Raw genomic sequence first — 19,611 nt, forward strand, 5'->3', positions numbered from 1 at the left:
TCACACGTGTGTGCAAGGCTGGTGGACATGGCAAGGAAGCAGGAGCTCCTGCTCCAAACCCCAGTGCACATTTCAGAGGGTGATGCCGAAGATGGAATACCCTTGGGGAATGACAAGGATTTGCATCCTCCTGGCTGTTTCGAGGCAGAAAAAGCAGCAAAACTCATTTTGCAAGTTATTTGTTTAAAGTTATATGTGTTTCTTATGGTGTCACTTTCTAGCATGTGTCATTGCAGTGAGATGAGTTAACTTCCTGCTGCACTTTCCTGGGCAGGAGTCATCTCACCCATTCCCTCATATAAAAGTTTGGTGCAGAGCCCAAGGCATTTGCTCTATGCTCAGCAGGGGGAAGAAAGACTTTTTTGGAGATGCTCCAGCCTGTCCTCAAGGTGGCATTGAAAGAATTGGGGAGGTGATGGCACAGCCAGCTCCTACCCTGCACAATGTCTGCCTGCATCCATGGTCCCAAGACTGGCTCTGTGCCTCAGCCAGGTTGTATTTAACCCCACAATTTCTCCCTCTTCCTCACTGGCCAGCCCAGCTCCCTCCACCTCAGCTGCATGAGGGGACTGGCATGGTCTGGCTGAGGGTAAAATGAAAGAGCAACAGCAAAACAACTGACAGCCCCAGCCTCTAGAGACAAGGCCAGGAGGAGACTGGGAGGCAGTGGGATCGTGTGGAGGGAGCAGTAGACAAAGGAAGGAAGTTTTTATTACTGGGCCAAATCCTGAACTCCTTCAGTTGTATTTAGGCCAATATCTCAGTGACTTCAGTGGAGCTTGGTCTGAGTAAAGAGAGAAGGAAGAGCTTTAGAATCTGGCCCCTGAGTTATTGTGTCACGTGGGAAGTTTATAAAGAATTTGCAAGCTCACGGTGCCTTTGCTGAGCAGCTGGTGGTAGGCAGCGAGCAGTGCCCCTGGCAGCTTCCCCTGGTCACTGTCCCCTTCCTCTCTGGGTCCTTCCCCATCCTGCAGCAGGTTCTCCATGCCAGCTGCTGGCAGGGCAAGTTGGGTTTTGGCAAACCTTGCAGGGCACAATGAGGCGCCCCGAGCTGGGCAGTGGCTCCACAGCTTTATGAAGGGCTGTCTGCACCTTCACAAGACTCACAAGTCCCATGGAGGGTTTTGGAGTCATCATCCTTCTGAGTTACAGAGGCACTTGAGCTCTCCATGTAGCAGGGAAATCTGTAAAAGGTTTACTGGTTTTATTTATTCCACAAAAAACCACAGGGCCATGTAGCAGAACCAGGAAATTCCTCCACAAATTTCTCAAATTGTTTGGGGGCACCATGTATGTGTCTGCACAGACACATGTGTGTGCTGACAGTGAGGTTTGGCTCCAGGTTTAACTCCCCATCTGTAACTTGTTTTCCCCATTTCTGAAGTACTGATGTCCACTGAGATGGATGTTAGATATAGTGACCTAAAAAAATAAATACTGACATAAGTGCGGGTCAAGCCAGTAGTTTCCATGAATGACAGTAAATCTTGACATTTACTGAGGCAGGAAAGCTGGGCACAAACAGTGGATTATACTCAGATTTGGAAACTGCCAGCTCAGAGTGATGGCAGCAAGTGAAATGGCACCCAGCAGAGGTGACGGCATCCAGCGCCCACAGAAATCCATCACTCACACCCTGCCTCGTCCCAGCCCCAGCAGAGTCCCCAGAGGGGCATAACTGGGTCTGAGTGGCCATCAATCCCCTCCCCACACTGCAGCCTGGCCCTCCCTCGGGAAGCAAAGGGCAGAGGTTTAACAGCATGTCTGAGAGTGTGGCAGCCAGCTGCACAGTGGGATGCTCCCACAGGAGGGGCACACATCCACACCAAGGAGATCACTCACCCCTGGGCAAGCAGTGCATGGTCCTTGTGCTGGGATGAAGCACAGGGGAAGAAACTGCCTTGCTTCCAAAAGGAGTTACCTGGCCATGCCTTGTGAAGCAGTTTAGTTAGGAGTGTGCATCTGGGCCTGGTGCCTCCTCACGGGGTTTGTTGGCTGTTGCCAAACTGTCAGACTTGGCAGATGCTGGGCTGTAAGTGCTGGCTCTGGCAGTACTGCTGATGCTGGGATGGGATCAGGGCATATCCTGGTCTTTCATCTCCTCTCTGTGCCATGGCATCCCAGAGTGCAAGGGAAGGGCAGCTGCAGCACATCCTGCAGTGCCCTGTTCAGACCCAGGATGTGTCCCCTTGCGTGACAGTGTTGAAGCTGCATTCTCCTGACCATGTCTGCTCACTCCTGTGCTACAAGGACTGACAGGGGCACCACTGTTAGTGCTGCACTGGGTGTAGCATGGTGTTCACAGTCTAAACATGGGGATGGAGTCTGATGTTCCTCAAAGCCCCTGTATTGCAGGGATCCAGGAACCTTTCCAATGACACCAGTCACACCAGGATTGCGTCCAGCCCAAGATGAAATCCCTGCTGCCAAGGTGCCTGTGCTGCCCAATCATGCCCCTCCACAACATCCAGCATTTCACAATATTTATGGCTGTTCCTCACCCTTGGCTGCTTAGACAAATAAAGCTTGATGTAGTCTGAGGCTGTTAATCCCTGGCTCTCCAGCCTCCCAGCAATAACAAGGAGTGGGTGGCATTTGAAAGAATGCACTGGGGGAGAGGGGGAGAGCTGGGATCTATTTTTTATATGGAGGGGGAAATCCAAGCCTGCCTTCATTGAAGATAAGAGACGTGGCTGGGCTGAGCTCTGGCTCAGAGGTTTTAGTGGTGATAGAAGGCAGGAGACTTCGCACAGTGTTGGCCCCACCGTAACCTTTGCCAAAAGAAAAACACTTCTTAATACAATAGTGATTAAAAAAAAAAAAAAGAAAAATAAACAGGACCCCACATGAACTTAGGAAACCTGTTCTGGCATAAAGAGAGATGTGTATGATGAAATAAACCTGAGTGGCACTTGGAAGGACTCTGGCCTCCAGACACACATTTCTGGGAGTGGGGAAGGGCCAGTGTCTGTCCTGGCCCCTTTGTTCCAGTATGGTGCCAAAAACAACCCTACTCCCAAACAGCTTCTCCTGCATTTGTGGACCAAGCCAATGTGTCTTTCCTTCATCCACACTTTGAATTCCCAGGGGGGCTGGAGAGGCCATCACCAGCCTCACCCCACGGCTCTGAGCATCAAGTGCCTCACGGTGACCAAAGAGGGAGAGCCGAGGAAGTGGCGTGTTGTTTCCTTAGCACCATTTCCCTGTTGGTGCTGGTGCTCCTTGGCTGGAAGTCATTAGCATGTGTAAACGCTTCCTCCCCAGCGCGTCCGCTTGCGTGCTCTTCCCACTGCGCTGCGTGGCAAGGGAAGCACCTTGGAGCAGGAAAACAACAGTCAGCCTCTGCCACTAACAGAGAGTAACTGCATGTTTATGCAACTTGGTCACCCTGGGTGTGAGCTATTTTTAAAAAGCAGAAGAAGGAGGTTTAGCTCATTGGCCTTCAAAGAGCGTCAGAGTCCTCTAGTGCCATTTAGGCTGGGCCTTTCATTGTAGGAATTGTGCTGTGATATACAAAGTGTGACATTTCCAGCTCAGCCTTTCTTGGAAGGGAATTAAGTTAGTTTCATAGCTGCACAAGGGGTGTTATGTGGAGGTGGAGAGAGAAATCTGTGCAGATGTTAAACAGCCAGCTAATCTCAAGTGACGCGAATGCCCCAATGCACTTTGGCTCTCAGAGATGATGATTATCATCTCCTGCTGCAGCGGGTCCTGGCTTGTGGTCACAGCTCTGTGCCAAGAGAAACTGAGAGCGTGTGCATCTGTGACTTGCCATCAACGCCCTGGACAGCCCCACAGGGCCAGGCTTTCTTCCACTGCCCCGAGTCTCTGCATCTTCAAGTCTCTTTGCCCAGCAAGGAGCAGATGGGATCACTGACCCAGGGCTGAGGTGTAGCCCAGCAAAGTCCTGTGTGTGTTGAGAGCTTTGCTGTGCTCTTTAGAGCCCATCCCTCCTGGGGATTCTGCAGAGAACAGAGTAAGATTTCATTAGCCACATCAGGAAAAACTCTGGGTTTGGGCAGCTCTGACTGCTTTCAGGAATGGCAGAAAGCCAAGCTGAGCTGTGCAGCAGAGGGTTGAAATTTCTTATCTCCAGCGTGCTGTAGGTGCTTTTACCCCAGGGATCCCACCTCCCGTCCTGCTCGCACCGAGGGCTCTCAGATCTGCAGCGAGCGCTCAGAACTCCTCCGTCAGCGCTCACTGCTTGTGTCTGACCTCGTACCTGAGCCTTCCTTCCTCTGCCGCTACCTCTGATGACTAATTCTGCTTTGAAGAGTGTGTGCTGTGATCTTCCTGGCCCTCCTCGTGCCCACCCCACCCAGGGTCGTGCCGATGCTCATGTGTGCGTGTGCAGGTGTGCACGGAGAGGCTGCGCAGGGAGGAGGGCTCGTGCTCCCCAGGCAGCAACTCTCTCTATGCTCCTGATCACTCTTCCTTTTGCTTTATTATTATTATTTTTAGATTATACTCTGTGCTTGAAGCCCCCTCTTTGATAACCAGGAAGTTTAAATTCCTCCTGCATTTTGCTTGTGCTTCCTACTTTCTACACCCATCCTCATCTAACGTAGATTTTTCATGTTGCATTGACTCTGGGCTAAATTAATTTTCTTTGTTCCTTGTGTACCTTTAATTAGAAAGAATAAGGATTCCTCATTTCTTGCACCAGTAAACATTTTTCCAAGCCAGAGCAGTCCAGTTTCTGCTGCCCTTCCCTCGGTGGCTCAGGCAGGGATGGAGGTACATGGAAGCTGTATGACAGCCTTCCAGGGAGCCTAGAGCAGATGGGGAGTTGAATGCAGGTTTTCCAAGGCCAAGATAATAATCTAATTGCAAAATTATTTTTTCCCCCACTTACCCTGTTTATCAATCAGCTTCACTTGCACCTCACAGCTGCAGATCAGCTTGAGGGTGGGTTGTGCTGCAGAGGACAGGCACTGCCAGCTCCAGGGCAGCTGTTTGGTTTGAGGGCTCTGAGTTGATTTCAGTTCACAGCTAAGCAGCAAACACCTGGATGCAGACTCCAGGGACATGAAGATAGAGGAGCAGGTCTTTTCCACTTGGTACATTGTCTCCTAGCACAGCTGCAGGGTTTGCAGACCCCTGAAAGAGCCCAGCACAGTCAGTCTGGCACAGCAGGCTGGGCATGAGGCAGGCTGGGCACAAGGCAGGCAGGCCATCCAAGGCTTTGCTCACATGGGGGAAACCTGCCCTGGGTGGCACACAGGGTTTTTTCAGTGTCCTGCTTAGTTTGTCCATAATCCAACAGTCTTGGGAAGAGTTAAACTTCAAAGGCCAGCAATTAGGCCCACACACATCAAGGAAAAAGCGAACCTGTGACTTGTTTTTTTCTTTCCAAATGCTACTGCCCTTTTCTCTCCGTGCTCAGTGCCGACCCTCGGGCTCTGTCTGACTTCCCGGTCAGCTGCCTCTGCCTCCCCATCTCCCAGCGAGAGTTGGATGCTGAGGCCTCGCATCGCTTGAACTCCATCTTCCCCCAACAGCACACCTGCAGTTTGCTTCAGCAGGAGTTCACCTGAGCCTCTGGAAATGACTCATGATGGAGCTGTAGTTGATGATGTTGAATCTAAAGGTCTCTCTTTCTCAGGCTTTTCCCTTTGCGCTCATGCAGCAAAGTCCAGGTGCTGTGGGTAGAAGCCTTTTCCCAGGGGCTGAAACTGGTCTTGGCTTTGCCTGGACTGCCAGTAGCACCAGCATGGGCAGCTGGAGCTGTGGAAAAGGGGATGTTGCCCTGGCATGGACAGGAAGATCCTGGATGTACCCACTCTGTTGTGGCAGTGGGTGGTTTAGAGACTGCTGGACCTGGATGTCCAGGATCATGGTGTATAAGAGCTGGTAGTGACTTCTCTTCTGGGAGCTATCTCTCTTTGGGAATCTCTCTGTGGAGATTCTAGTGGAAAAATCTACAATTTAACTGAATTGCATGGAGAGGCGCTTGGTCATCTGCCTCATAACTCCACAGGTACAGTGTAAGAAGCAGTGGATTGTAATTTCATTCGATCTTTTCCCTTTAGTCATTGATGGGCTGCCATTTCTTCTCTATGACCAAAGATGTGTCCTTAGGGTTCCATGGGTTTGTACCCACTGCTGCCAGAGGTACCTCAGCCCAGCAAAGCCCCTGGGCTTGCACTTGATAGTCACAGGGTGGGATTAATCTGCAATGGTCAGGCAACTCCTGAGCAATCCCAAAGAGATGAACTGGAGGGAGCAGCAGTACCAGCCTTTCCCAAGGCACTCACACAAAGATCCCAGACCCCCAGGGCCCCCAGGGGATGTTTCTAGCCCACCTTGGCCATGCTTTTGTGCTGGCATTACCTTATGCCAAGTAGTGGACTTCGACCAACACTTGCTTCACGCAAGCTGTGGACCATCCTTTGCATCCCTTCAAGTCAGAGATGTAATGAACAGTGTTAATTGCTGATATCAGTCCCCTAAAGCCATCTGATCCCTCTGCTCCTTCTACACCACGTTAATCACACCCTGCTGGGGCAGAGAATGTGAGCAGGGCGAGATTTTGAAAGAAGTAAATTAAAACAGGAAGAGAAGCAACCTGACAGTCCTTAAGATGTGGGAGGATAATTTTAATTGAGTTTTGCAAGGGTTTAGCCGTGCAGTTAATAGGGGCCACTGGAAGAGGGCTGGTTATGTATGCAAAGCAGGACAGCTCGCCCAGCGCTCCTGCAGAGACACGGCGGTGGCAGAGTGGGAGCTGCCACAGGCTTTTGGGTAGGTCTGAGGATTTCTGCCCCTTAGGGAGTGAATCCTGCGGACAGAATAGGTCCTGTTCCTGTCCGAAGGCGCTGGGCTCCCCCTCCCCTCCCTGCGCATCCCGCTGAGCCGGAGCTGCCCTCTGTAATGTCAGGGAGAGGAAGCAATCCTTGGCTTGTTAGTTTCTACAAGGAAATAAAACACACAGATGGCTCGAGCATCCTCTATCTCAAAGGCAGGAAAAGGATTCTCCAGGCAGGAGCAGGCAGCCAACAAACGCGCAGCGATCCAGGGAATGGAGGACCAAACAAAGCAGCGCCTGGCCAGGCCTGGCCGCAGCAGAAAGGGTGGGCCGGCGGCCACCGGGGGGAAGCCAGCCCTCTGATGTGCCGGAGCATCCCTCGCCGGAGCGAGGGCAGCAAACAGGCGCTCCCCTGGGGCCCGGGGAGGCTGCTGACAGCAGAGATCCTGGAGGAGGTCTGCAGGGTGGCCCCGGCTGACCCGCTGCCCCCGGCCGGACATGTGGCTACCTGACACGGGCTAACTTTGGCTCAGGACGGAGCCTCTCGGGGAGGATGGAGTGGGGAGCGAGCGCGGGGGGGCGCGGGCAGGGAGAGGAAAGACGGCAGGAGACAGAAATGCAAACATGGCCTGACAGCCGTGGGGCAGGGGGAGGGGAGGAGGAAAAAGCAGGGTAAACCTGGCAGGATGGAGCAGGAAACCGGGCTGGAGCGAGCAGGGCGATGGTGAGATAGTGCTTCCTGCCAGGGAGAGCGGCAGACAGATAAACGCTCCCAGACAGGCGCTCGCTGACCCCGCTTTGGGATGCTGTGGGATGACGTGGGGCAGGGCCCTGGGGCACTGCAGAGTCCAAAACCAGGTGAGAGCATGGTCAAGCACTGGGTGTAGCCGTGCTCTGCTGCCCAGGGCAGCTGGCTCGGAAATGCCCTGATATAAATCTCTGCCTGGAGGCACCAAGGGACGGGGGATACACGGGTAACTGCTCCTCAGGACAGCCCATCTCTCCTGAAAGTGGTTTCTGCTTTTGAGCTGCTCTGTTTCCCTTCCCTGACGGACACCCAGCTTGGAAGATGAAATGTTGAAGGAGCCCAGAGACCATGTGCCTTTTTTTGCCTCATTACCCATTAGTGCAGGTGGTTACAAGATACCAGAAAAGAACCAATTAATTAAAGTTTATCACTCATGAGAGGCTAAAGAGACCTGTTGGGGTGCATGCAGTGAGGCCAAACAGATTTTCAGACTGAGGCCTCTTTGGCCAGAGCCACAGGCCCTGGGTGTGCAGCTGTGCCAGGGGCTGGGGAAGCAGGGAATGCCCAGCCTCAGGGTGTTGCTGCTCTGGCTGTGGCTTCTGAGATGATGTCTCACACTTCTGGTGGTGGACAGGAAGGATCAGACACCCTGTAATGATGGTCACCTCTGTGTTTGTACTGACTGAGTTTCTATAATTATTTTTCCTTTCTGTTCCTTGAGAAAGGACACTGGTGCTTTGGGAACGTCCCCACAAAATGTTACGGTTACAATTCTACCCCACTTTGATTTGGTGGTGTTGCAGGGCTTTGAGGTCCATGGACAAAAATTTGTAGACCAAAGGACCAATGCCTTGCCATTGGCACTGCCCACTGTGAGAAGGGAAAGGAGCTGCCCAAGGCCTGAGGGAGCCCCTGGTATGTGGGTTCAGCTGTGGGGTGTGTGGGACTGTGATGGTGCTGTGGGATCAGAGGGGCTGGTCCTGCACTGAGAATCACAGCCCCTCTGTGTAACCCTTCTGAGCCAGGTCTGAACTGAGGGTCAACCCTGAGTTATGGGACAGGGAACATGAACCCATAAAAGAAGGAGTCTGCTCTCCTTGTCCTTGTGCACACGCATAGTTTGGGGGCGATTTTCAGCTTTCTATCATTATCTTTTTTCATTTGTTCATTTGCCTGTTTCCATCTCTGTTTTCCTCCCATTTTCACTGTGGGCCTGGGTGGCTGTCACCCTACCCTGGCAGTCTTTGGGCACAGGCTGCTGGGCAGAACCTGCTCTATTTTGGTGTCAGTTCCCCCCATTGTCTGGGGCTCACTTTGCCCGCTGTGAGTTTGGAGAAAAGACACCTGGTGTTTCATCCCTACATCGGCTGGAGCCTGACATTTATTTCTCAGCCTCGTGTGATATCTCACCTCTCTGCAAAACAAGCCTTCCTCCCTGCTGGAAAGCACTGGGAGGAGGAAGAGGAGGAGCTGACAGCCCTACTTCAAATTTCCCCTGCTGCTCTGCCAGCTGCCTGCTCCTTGTGTGACGTGACACTCACGCTTTGCCGCTCCAACCCACAGTTGGATGCTTGCCCTGTGCATGAGAACGAGCTGCTCTATGGGGGAACTTCAGCCCTGTAGGTGGGAATTGGCCTGGCTCTGCCTCCAGCACGTGGACTTCCCACATGTCTGTGGGCAACCACAGGTCCTCCAGAACAAGGGCAGTGAGTTGTACCAGCACAGGGCAAGTGGGAATTGTAACTGGAGTGGCGAGAAAATGGTACCTGAGGTGCTGGAGTTAGTTCTTGTGGGGCACATGCAGTTTTGCCAGAAAATGCTGCTAATTCAAACAAGTCCAGCTTGGAAAGCAGGAGAAGAAGTCTGCAGAAAGAGCAGAGCAAACCTTCTCCTCCTTCTGTCCCAGTGCTATCTACTGCTGCTCTTTTGAATAGTCCCGCTTGGCTGGAGAGGTACTAGAATTTTACTGTTGCCTGTTCAGGAGCAGAGTTTTACTCACATAGTAACTGGCACAAACAAAATTTCCCTTGTTAGAAAGTGTCCAAATCTTGAGTTCCTGCGTTGCTTTCTTGGACAGATGCTCATTGACTGGGAGTTTTTTTCTGGAAACAGCAAAGTAGAGGTGAGGCAATAGCAGGGTCAGAGGAGCTTTTTGGGGGAAAGGACGTTCTTTTCCCTTTCAGCCTCTCTTTTGCCCCAGTACAGCACTGGGGTGGGCAGGCTGGGCTGGGCAAGGTGCAGGGAGACAGGTTTCACCTGTAGCAGCTTTGCTTTGTGCATGTCATCCTGCAGCTCTTGTCACAGGACCCCAAGGTGGGGTGGCAGGAGCATGAGCTGGGGCCATGTGATGGCTGTGAGCAGAGTGATGCAGCCCAGTGCCAGGGAAGGAAGTCAGAGAGAAGGACAGAGTGTGAACAAAATCCCTGTCCGGAAAGGCCCCGTTAATCAGTCAGCGGGGCCGACTCAGCAGAGAGGGAGGGAAGGGGAAGCAGAGAGGGGCTGAGGTGGTGTGTGGGGGCTTGGGGAAGAATCCGGTGCAGGGCTTCCTGTGAGTGGAAGCAGATGGAGAGCAGGAGCTGTGATGTGCCATTCTGCACCACACCATGCTGTACCTTGTCCCACACACAGCCTTTGCTCTGTTCCCAAAGCCACAGCACGCTGTGGCAGTGCTGGCTCTGTCACCGATGCTGCTCTGCAGGGATTTAGCATCTGCAGCCATTGCAAGGCAAAACCAGATCCCGTGCAGGACTTTCCCACATGCCCAAGGGTGCAGAGAAGAGGTCAGGCTGTGAGATGCCCTGGGATGGATAGTACTTTCCAGGGTGAACGTGGCTTCCCCACGAGGCACAGAGAGCCCTGGATGCAGGATGCAACTGAGAGCAGCAGTGGTGACAAGGTGCAGAAAGAGGTAGAGGGGCCTGAGAATGAAGCAGCCATCAGTGATAAGAAGGCCCTCAGTGCAGCCTGCCCCTTTCAGAGCTGTGCTCTGCAAGATCAAGGCTAAGAAAACTGCTGGGAAATGTGCTTCTCTGGAAATAGACAAGGTGTGACTGGCTGTGGGATCCTGCTTCCTCTCACCGCATCCCATCAATCCCCCTCTGTTTATTTTAATATCCTGCTGCCAACTTGCTTGAAAAAAGCTGCAACCATCTTGAAAAAACAAAGCCAGAGCTGCTGCATGCCTTTTTAATTACATTAATGCTCTCCCTGCGCAAGGGCACAATTGGGTGTAGGGGAGAAAGCGAGAGCTGCTTGGAGGGCTGAGGAGATAAAGCATCACAGGGGTTGGAGGTGGGGAAGGAGGGACTCAGAGGAGAGGAGACAATCCATGCTCTGGAGACATCTCCCTCGCACCCTGGGATTTGCCAGAGACACAAACCATCTGTGTGTCGGTTAGCAGAGATTTTATGGCCAAACCCAGCACCAAGTTCAGTGCTGGGGAGAGTGAAATGCAGGAGAGCCACGGCAGGGCACACGCTCCCTTGGGGAGGGAAAGGGCAAGGCCAGCAATGGGGTGGATCCATCTGGCAAGCACAGAGTGATAGAGAATCAGCAGGGAAAGCTGATGGCTTTGAAGATGATTTTGCAGTCTGGGAATGGGTCTGTGCATCCCTTTGCCTGTCCTGGATGTCATGGATGCCTCTGGGCATCAGCATCCCAAGATACCAGGTATCAGTGTGAGTAGTGGGTCCCCAGCATGACCCAGTGCAGGGAGTTCCCAAAGCAATGTGGGGCCAGTGAAGAGGCTGGGTGGCCAGGAGAGCTGGCCCAGCAGTGCTGCCAGCAGCAGGAGTGTCCCCAGCCCTGCGCCACGGTGCTTTCGGAGTGAGCAGTGGTTCCTTTTCCTGTTGTACTCACGGAGGGCCATGGACAGGATGCATCTGCAGGAATCCCACAGCCCCAACCTGCACAGATCGTACTTTTCCTTTCTTCCCCTCCACCCCCTGGTGTTGTTTGCTAACAGGTCACCAGGCAGCACGTGAAGGGAGGCAGGGGGTTATTTCTGCCACCATCCTGCTGCCCCCAGCCCCGGTGGTGAGGCACAGCATCAGCCAAGAGACTTCTGTCACCTTGGCACTTATTTAGTGGTTCAAGCAGAGGGACCATGCCAGTTTTAAGATCTAATTCAGTGCCTGCTGCAGCCAGCCCAGAGCTGGCCATGCCAGAGTTTTGGGGATTATCTTTCTGCTTGCTGCCCCAGAGCACAGACAGGATGAGAGGTTTTGCTGTCCCCAGCCAGCCCTGTGCAAGCCAATATCTTCAGCATTTTGGGCTGAGCACTGTGGGGGGACAGGCACCCCCAGCTGCTCCCTGGGACGATGGGCAGGGGAGCTGTGGCCATCTGGAGAGCAGTGTTTGCACTGGGATAAGTGTGTCCGGCATTAATAGGAAACGCAGCTTAGCCGACAGATTCCTTCCCCCGCCTCCTTTTTTTAATAAACCTTGTTACATTTTGAAGGGATTTTACAAAAAATGCGGTCATTTATTTTCACAGCCCCAGGGCACATTTTTTCTGTGTGACATCTGACGTCCCCTCCTCAGGGGAAGAGGAGGTTGGAGGCACATGGCGGGGTGTCCTCCATGGTGGCCGAGCACCACGCAGCCCAGGGACCACAGTGACCCGTGTGTTGAGTGACAAGTGATGGCTGTGCTGCTGCTGCTGTTGTTGTTGTTGAGGGAGAGGTGTCTGTAGGACAGGCCGTGGCAGGGGGACACATACACAGGAGGTGGCCAGGATTGCCCCTGGGCTGACGTTCCTTCGTGTGGGTGAGTGGAGGCGAGGCGGGAAATGGCGTGGGGGGGGAGATGGCTGTTGCCATGGGGGCAGCCATGGGGACACCACCTCCGGGGGGAGATGGCTGTCACCCTGCTGTTGCCATGGGGGCAGCCATGGGGACACCGAGCCGGCGCAGGCGGGAAGGAAGTGGAGAACAATTGGGGAGAAGGAGGCCGGCAGGCCGGGCCTGGCAGGGCTGGCGGTGCCGCTCCGCACGTCCCTCACTGCCCTGTCCCTCACAGCAGCCTCTCCTGGTAGCACTCTGGCTTCTCCCTCACAGCCCTGTCCCCCCAGCAGCCTCTCCTGGTGGCACTCTGGCTTCTCCACCAGCCTGGAACCCATCCATGCCACCCCTGTGGCTGAGAAGCTGATGGCCATTTGTTGTCTCCTGGGCCAGGGTTCCCCATAGAGAATCATTCCTAGAATCATTGGATGATTAGAGTTGGAAAAGACTTCTAAGTTCATTACGTCCAGTCATTAACACAGCACCACTGTGATCACCACTCAATCATGTCCCCAAGTGCCACATCCACATGTTTTTTGAACACTTCCAGGGATGGTGGCTCTACCACTACCCTGGGAAGCCTGTTCCAATGCCTGACTGCCTTTTCGGTGTAGAAATTTTTCCTAATATCCAGTATTAACCCTCCCTTGTGCAACCTAAGACCATTTCCTCTCATCCTGAGGCTCTCAACCTGTAGTCCTCAGGTCACAGCTCTGGAGGAAAGGTGTTAGTTATAGCTGCTTGTGAAACATGTGGAGACACCACATCCCTGAGACCTCTCCAACCCTGCCAGATCTCTCTGATACCTGGGTTTGAATGTTACAAGGCAAGGAAACAGACATACACAGAACACAGTTGCAAAAACCTCATGTTTTTGTAGAAAGTCAAGCCAGCAGCATATTTTTGCATTCTTTTCTTCCTTAGCATTTAGCACCTACCTGAGTCACAGCCTCACATTCCATAGCATTTTTCCCCCTCTCTATTTCTGGTTAGTTTGCTTGTTTTTGCAGTCAACAAGACTTCTTTTGAATTATCTCACATCTCCAGAAGCTGGAGTTTTAAGATAAAGATCATGAAGTAATGACAGTTGGCAACACTGTGCTGACAAAAAACAACAGCAGTCTCTGAGGGTAACCGGTACTTCGAGATGTTTTGTCCATGAGGAGCTCACTCAGGTTGCATGTCTGGCATGCCAGAGATGCAAACACACAAAAAGTGGGACTCTCCCTGAAAAAAGCTGGAAGAAGAGCATGAAAATGTTTAACTGCCTGTCCCTGAGCCTGGATAATTTCACTCCTGGAATGCCTGTTTGGTGGTACAGGGAAGGGGCTGCTGCAATGCACTAAGGTTGGTCCTGCTTAGGTGACTGCACCTGAGAGTGAGCCACAGGAGAAGGGCATTCCATGAATGCCTCTTTGCTCTGGAGAGCATCTCATACAAACACATTTGTGGTATCTGGGCATCCCTGATTTGTCCCCCTCATTACAGAAAGCTACATGTGTATGGAAAATCTCCTGCCTGATTCCCTCTGGTTAGCAGAGAGGATCATTTCACAGCCCTAATCCAAGCAAGGCGAGTATCATTCACCTGGTGAGGAATGGCTACAGTTGAATTCCCCAATTTCTGGTCTTCCATTCTTTTTCTGGCTCTCATCCGTGCTAGGCTGTCTATCAAAGCCCAGGGGCTGTCTGGCCCTGGCCCAAGATCTGCTCACTGGAGCCAGAGGGCTGCAGGCAAATCTCTTGTGTCCCACTGAACCAGCATTAGCTACCCTGTGGGAGCAGACCCCAGGGAGATGTTGGCTTCAGGAGCCTCTGCCCCTCTCTGGGCTCATGGCACCAGGATCCCTGCTGCCCACAGCACTGGGCCCAGGCTTGGGCATCCCTGCATCATCCCCTGTCTCCTTTCTCTCCACAGATCTGGTGAGCAGCTATTCTATGACCCCTCCTACTCTGAGCATCACCGAGGAGGAGCACGTCATCAACGCCAAGGACACGCTGACCATCACCTGCAGGTAGGCACCAGCAAGTGGGGCCCTGTCTACTCTTACCTGGTGAGGGTTGGAGCACCAGGCAAGGAGAGCCCACCAGGGACACCATGGCTGCAGTACTCCAGCAAATTAGCATGTCTGACTACAAACCTTCCACATGCCCCAAGTGTGAATTCATCTAATTAATTGAAAAAGAAGCAAAAGATGTCTCAGAGGATTCAGTGATAACCTCTGCTCTAGTCTTTCGGAGAAGAAGAAAGATAAAGAAACATTTTGTGTGATTTGATAACTTTGCTATAAGCTCTTTGGGGAAACTGATCTTCTGACTCTCCTTGTCTTTCTCTGATGTTGCTTATTCTCACCTCACTGGGGCCACTGAGATTCAAGTTCTGGTTTCTAAATCTAGTGGGACATTTGGGGGACACTGAGAAATATCCACGGGAGAAGGCAAGGCTGCAGTTAGGGGTGGCTATGAGAGGCCTCCAGCTTTTTCAGGAAGAAGGGATTTAATGCTTTCCCTTCATATATGTGGGTGAAAAGAAGCCCCAGCTAGGCCAGGTGAATAGCTGTGAGAGGAGCTGGAGAATCTCTGGTTGCTTTGGACACTGTGGCTCTGAGAAGGTGGTGTGTCTGAACTGATTTATCTATGCTGGGACGCTTGGCTGTGCATGTTTTCTGGACTGTCCCCTGTCTCAGAAAGCAGAAAAAAAACCCCATAAACAAGTGGGAGAATTGCCCAAGGTCAATTTTCCTGGAGTTTCCCTTCAGCTGCTGAAAACAGATCCATGCTTGGGATCTGAATGCTGGGTCCAGTGGGGATTAAATTCAGCGTGGGCCTCAGATGGGTGTTTCTCAGTGTTATATATAACCACAGAGCAATTACTGCAAACACTTGGTTGGCATTGTGCTCATGTCTTGTCACAAACATATTTAACTTTTCCTGGAACAGATGGCATTGCTTTTCCTTTGTGAATCACTTCATAACCAAGGGAGAAGGACAGAGGAAAGGTTGTTGATATTAATTACTGAACTGCTTTCACTTGGTCTGGGAATCTGAGTGGTTGTGGGCTTGTTTTAATCCGGTGACTTGAGGAGCCATCATGAGTGCTGAGGTGTAGGAAATGTGTGAGTTGGAGATCTGTCCCTGACTGTCCTGGGGGGCTGTGGTCAGCCGTAGAGCCACTGTGGGAGCATAGAGGAAGAGAAGGGAGTTTGGGGATTCCAATGCTCTGCCATGGTACTTTTCCCCACAGAGGGATGTGGAAACTGACATTTTCTATTAAAACCTTGGAAGAGGTGAGACTCTCTGAGGATATTCTGAATGAGCTTAGAATCAGGACAGACCCTTTCTCAACAGGAGTCCAGAAGGGGACACAGAAAGCACTTTCAAGACTGTTGTCTGTAGATTGAGCCAAGTTTAAAGGACATGCTGAAGTTAGAGGTGTGGTAAAAGAAAGCTTCTTCTGCATCTGTGACAGACTGAACTGGCCAGCTGAAGATCCCAGGACCATCTGCAAACAGCACTAAAACCCACGTACCTTCTGCCCATATTGCTCTTTGGTTGTTCCTTGCCCCTGCTTCCTGCTGTCCCAGATGTGCTCCCTGGGGCTGTGCAGTGTCCTTCACACCATCTGCAGATAAGTCTCAGTATCTCCTGATGGCTCAGAGCATTCCTCTTTTCCTTCTGAGCTCTCAGTCCTGTGTTTGTCTGTAGGAGAGGACTTAGACTGCAGGACACTTATTCATTTGAATGAAGAGTAAATCTTTCCTGGTCCCTGGATCTCTAATTACACCCAGCTGCTTCTCCAACCTCCTCTAGACCATGGCCCACCCTGGGAAGACCTGGCTTGTGTTAATGGGAGCTGAAGGGAAAAACATGCAGACCACCAAGAGAACAGGCAAAGGAGAGGGTGGTGGGGCAGGGTAGGGCAGAAACAAATACAAAATCAAATCCAGGATTCAGGGATTTCCTGCTGAGCATCATGTTGGAGGTGACTTCAGTTTGACCCTGGTCTTCCCTTGAGAGCAATGTCCTCTGGCTGCTCTTCGAGCTGCCCTGGAGCCAGGAGCACAGGCTGGCTTGAAGCAGTGCTCCAGCAGAAAGATGAGCTCAAAACCCCCGTGTGAGACTCCCTGGAGACCTTTCAAGCTTCACCCACCGAGCGTGAGAGCCATGCAGCCAACTGTGCTCTCAGGCCCCCTCGCAGCAGCCTGGATCTCAGACACCCCCAGCTCTGCTGCCCTGCTCCTGCTCCACAGCCCACCAAGCCTCACTGGTGACCAGAGCCAGGCCATGGGACAAGCAATGCCTCTGGAGCTGGGCATGCTTAGCAGATACACAAAGGCACAACACACACAAGGAGCCTCCAGATGCTTGGGCTCTGCTTTTGCAAATGCCATCCCGTGCAGTCCTGTTCCCTTGTCACCCAGCACAAGGCACCCTTGAGAGGCCCAGACACAGCAGGGGACCAGTGCAGGAGCATTCCCCAAAATAGAGATTCTGCCAGGGCTGGCTGAGAGCCCATGGGATGTTTTGATCCAAGCATGTGGTAGAACAGGGGGAAAGGGCTGATGCCCAAATGGACAGTGCAGCTTTTATTAGCTCCCATTCCTAGAAGGAAGGAAAGAATATTGTGAATCTCTGCATTCATGCCCTCAGCAGCCTGCGTGGGGGGAAAGCAGAGAGCTTGTGCTGTTCCAGCTCATGAGCATTGGAGTAAATCCCACAGGAGCCAGCTGCACAACAGCAAAAACCTCTAGAGGAATCAACTTGGTCCTGTCTGTGCCATCCCGTCCCATCCCATCCCATCCCATCCCATCCCATCCCATCCCATCCCATCCCATCCCATCCTGCAGGTGCTGGGCACACAGGTGGGGAGCAAACCAGGAAAAAGAAGGGCAAGGATGTCAGAACAGTGACCTGTTCCCAGAGCTGCCTCACAGATGTGCAAACCCATCTGTGGCAGAGAGGAAATATTTGACCCCGGAGCCCTCTTGGCTCCCATGGAGGAAATGAGCAGTGTGGCAGGGCTGAAGGAGCCTGAGGATTATGTGAAGCCCCACAACCGCTGCTCCAGAGCAGTGTCCAGGAACACACAACACCTGCTGATCTCTCCTACATGTGTTTGGCTGCTCTGAACATCCTCCATGGTGCTGAGGGGAATCTGGTTTATCCCAGCTGAGCCACAAAGCCACAACCAGCTTTGCCCATCATACCACACATGGGAGTTTCAAAGAAGATTGAAGAAGAGTGGTGCCAACTCCAACATCTTCCTTGAAGTGCATCTATCCTGAAAAGATTGAGAAAAACAGTTGTGGAGAAGACTACAGTGCATTTTTTTTTCCAGCTGGCATCAGCAGGCTCCATTGCCAAGAGGCAAATTACCACCGAGCTGAAAGAAAACAGCTTGGGAGTAAATCTTGGAAGGTGGCAGATAGGAGAGAGGGAACTGTCCAAAACTGCTGCTTGGACCCTTCCCCAAATGCAGGGAGTAGATTCAGAAATAAATCCACGTGAGCCTGACCTACCCTCATTCCTGCCTTCTTCTGGTGCTCTTAACACACCAGTGACACTAACTTGGACTCACAGTAATGCCCACACCTTCTGTGTCCCCCCAAGCCTAAGGACATATGAAAGGAAATGAAAGCACATCTGAAAGGAATGCCTGGGCTGAGCTGCCCACGGGCTGGTTGGCATTGGCCCATCCATGTTTATATAAATATGTGTCACTCAGCTACTGCAGGCCTTGATGGTTAATGGAACAAGTGGATCTGATAATGTGTGAAAATCCCAGTGGGTAAACAAACAGAAAGAGGAAACACTGGAGACTTTCACAATTACCCTCCTGCAAGTGGAGTGCCAAAAATGCCTGGTCTGAAGCTCTCAGCTCTGGACTGAAAGAGGGGATAGCCCCATGGTCTGTGCCAGTGCTGTGGGGCTGTGGACACAGCAGCAACAGCTGTGGCAGAGGCCACCAGGTGGTTTAGTGATCAGTTTCACTGTTATTTTCTGTGTGCATGAATAGGATGGGAAAAACTCAAAATTCAGTTCTTATTTTTATTGAAGTGTTCATGAGACTGGTACTTGGGAGAAGCTTGCCTCTGCTTCATGAACACAAGCTGCCAGAGCTGTACTTACAGTTCTGCCTCAGGCACTGATGGCATTTTTAGTGAAAGCAGAAGTTTGAGCTGGGTAAGAGGGGCTGTGTGTCTGTCCCCAGGGGCTTGTCACTGCCTCCAGAGCCCTTGTGCTTGGCAACACGGAAAGAGTGCAGCACACTCTCTCCAAACTCATCTGCAGCAAACTGGAAGAGAGCAAAGTCTGCTCTATCCAGGGAAGATAAATCAGCTGCTGAAGACAAACACAAAGGGGCAGGTCTTTCCCCCATGCTTGGACAGAAATCCTGTCCTCATTGCATCTGAGCCATTGTGCCCTCTGTTCCTCCTCACTGTCCCTTTCTGTCTAGTGATGGTCACAGTCTGCCTTTGCTTAAAAGCATCTGCCCACGGAGCTGCCCTGGCAGAGGTGCTGCATGTGCCAACACGTCTATTCCCAACTTGCATAATAGATGAACCCAGTTTCCCCTCACAGAGTTGGTGCTGACAAAAGGCCTTTTTTACCCCACAGCTGTCTCTTATGATGGCTTCTTTTCTCCCCCCGTTTCTTTTTCTTTTTTTTTTTTTTTTGCACGTGCTTAAGTGACTTTCAGCTATTTGGCAAACTTTCAAGTGGGGGTTAGGCCTTCCTCTGAAAGGGGCTCTGATTTGACAGAAGGAAACTTCCAGTGTAGAATAAAAGCTTGTTTTGTTTGTAGTAAACAAGTGCAGTTATAACAAGCTACGGTGGCACGTGTGTGCACATGCAAGGTCCCTCTCTGGAGATCCTCAGCTATATATAAATACACACGTGCGTGTTCTGTCTGGGGCTTTCTGGAGTTCCTGGACTTTTCTGTCTGTCTTTGAGCTGCTGGTGAGCAAGCTTTGTGGTCATGCCATCAGAGAGGTGTCTGCAGCCCAGGGTCTCTGCAAAGGTGGGAAGGGGAGGCAGCCCCAGGCCAGCTGGGGATTTGAGGGGCTGCAGGGTGCAGAGCAAGGGGAACCCCCTCCCACAGCAACGGGGAAAGGAAACAGCTGGCAGCTGGCCAGAAGGCAGTCAGCTGAGCCTCCTCTTGTTTTCCCCTTGCTGTCTTTTATCCCCGACTCCCTCCTGCTTTTCTCTTTCTCGCTTTCTTTCCAGTCTGCTCTCCTTCCCCCATTCTTCTTCCCACTCCATTCATCACACAATGAGCCCCAGCCAGCAGCTACGCTGAGCCAAGGGAAATCATCACATCCATGTGTTTCCCTA

The 19,611-nt window shown here is 52.0% G+C and overlaps 1 protein-coding gene across 1 annotated transcript in view; it reads left to right on the plus strand.

Annotated features, from left to right (window-relative positions):
- FLT4 (fms related receptor tyrosine kinase 4) overlaps positions 1 to 19,611 on the plus strand; it is a 54,452-nt gene that overhangs the window by 6,758 nt on the left and 28,083 nt on the right. The window contains exon 2 of the mRNA XM_054287850.1: positions 14,195 to 14,291. Within this exon, the coding sequence (XP_054143825.1) occupies positions 14,195 to 14,291 (97 nt within the window). The remainder of the gene's footprint in view (positions 1 to 14,194; positions 14,292 to 19,611) is intronic.

Source organism: Melozone crissalis, unplaced genomic scaffold (genome assembly GCF_028551555.1).
Source record: "Melozone crissalis strain CALT ecotype California unplaced genomic scaffold, PUWL_Pcris_2 ptg000061l_1, whole genome shotgun sequence".
NCBI lineage: Eukaryota > Metazoa > Chordata > Aves > Passeriformes > Passerellidae > Melozone > Melozone crissalis.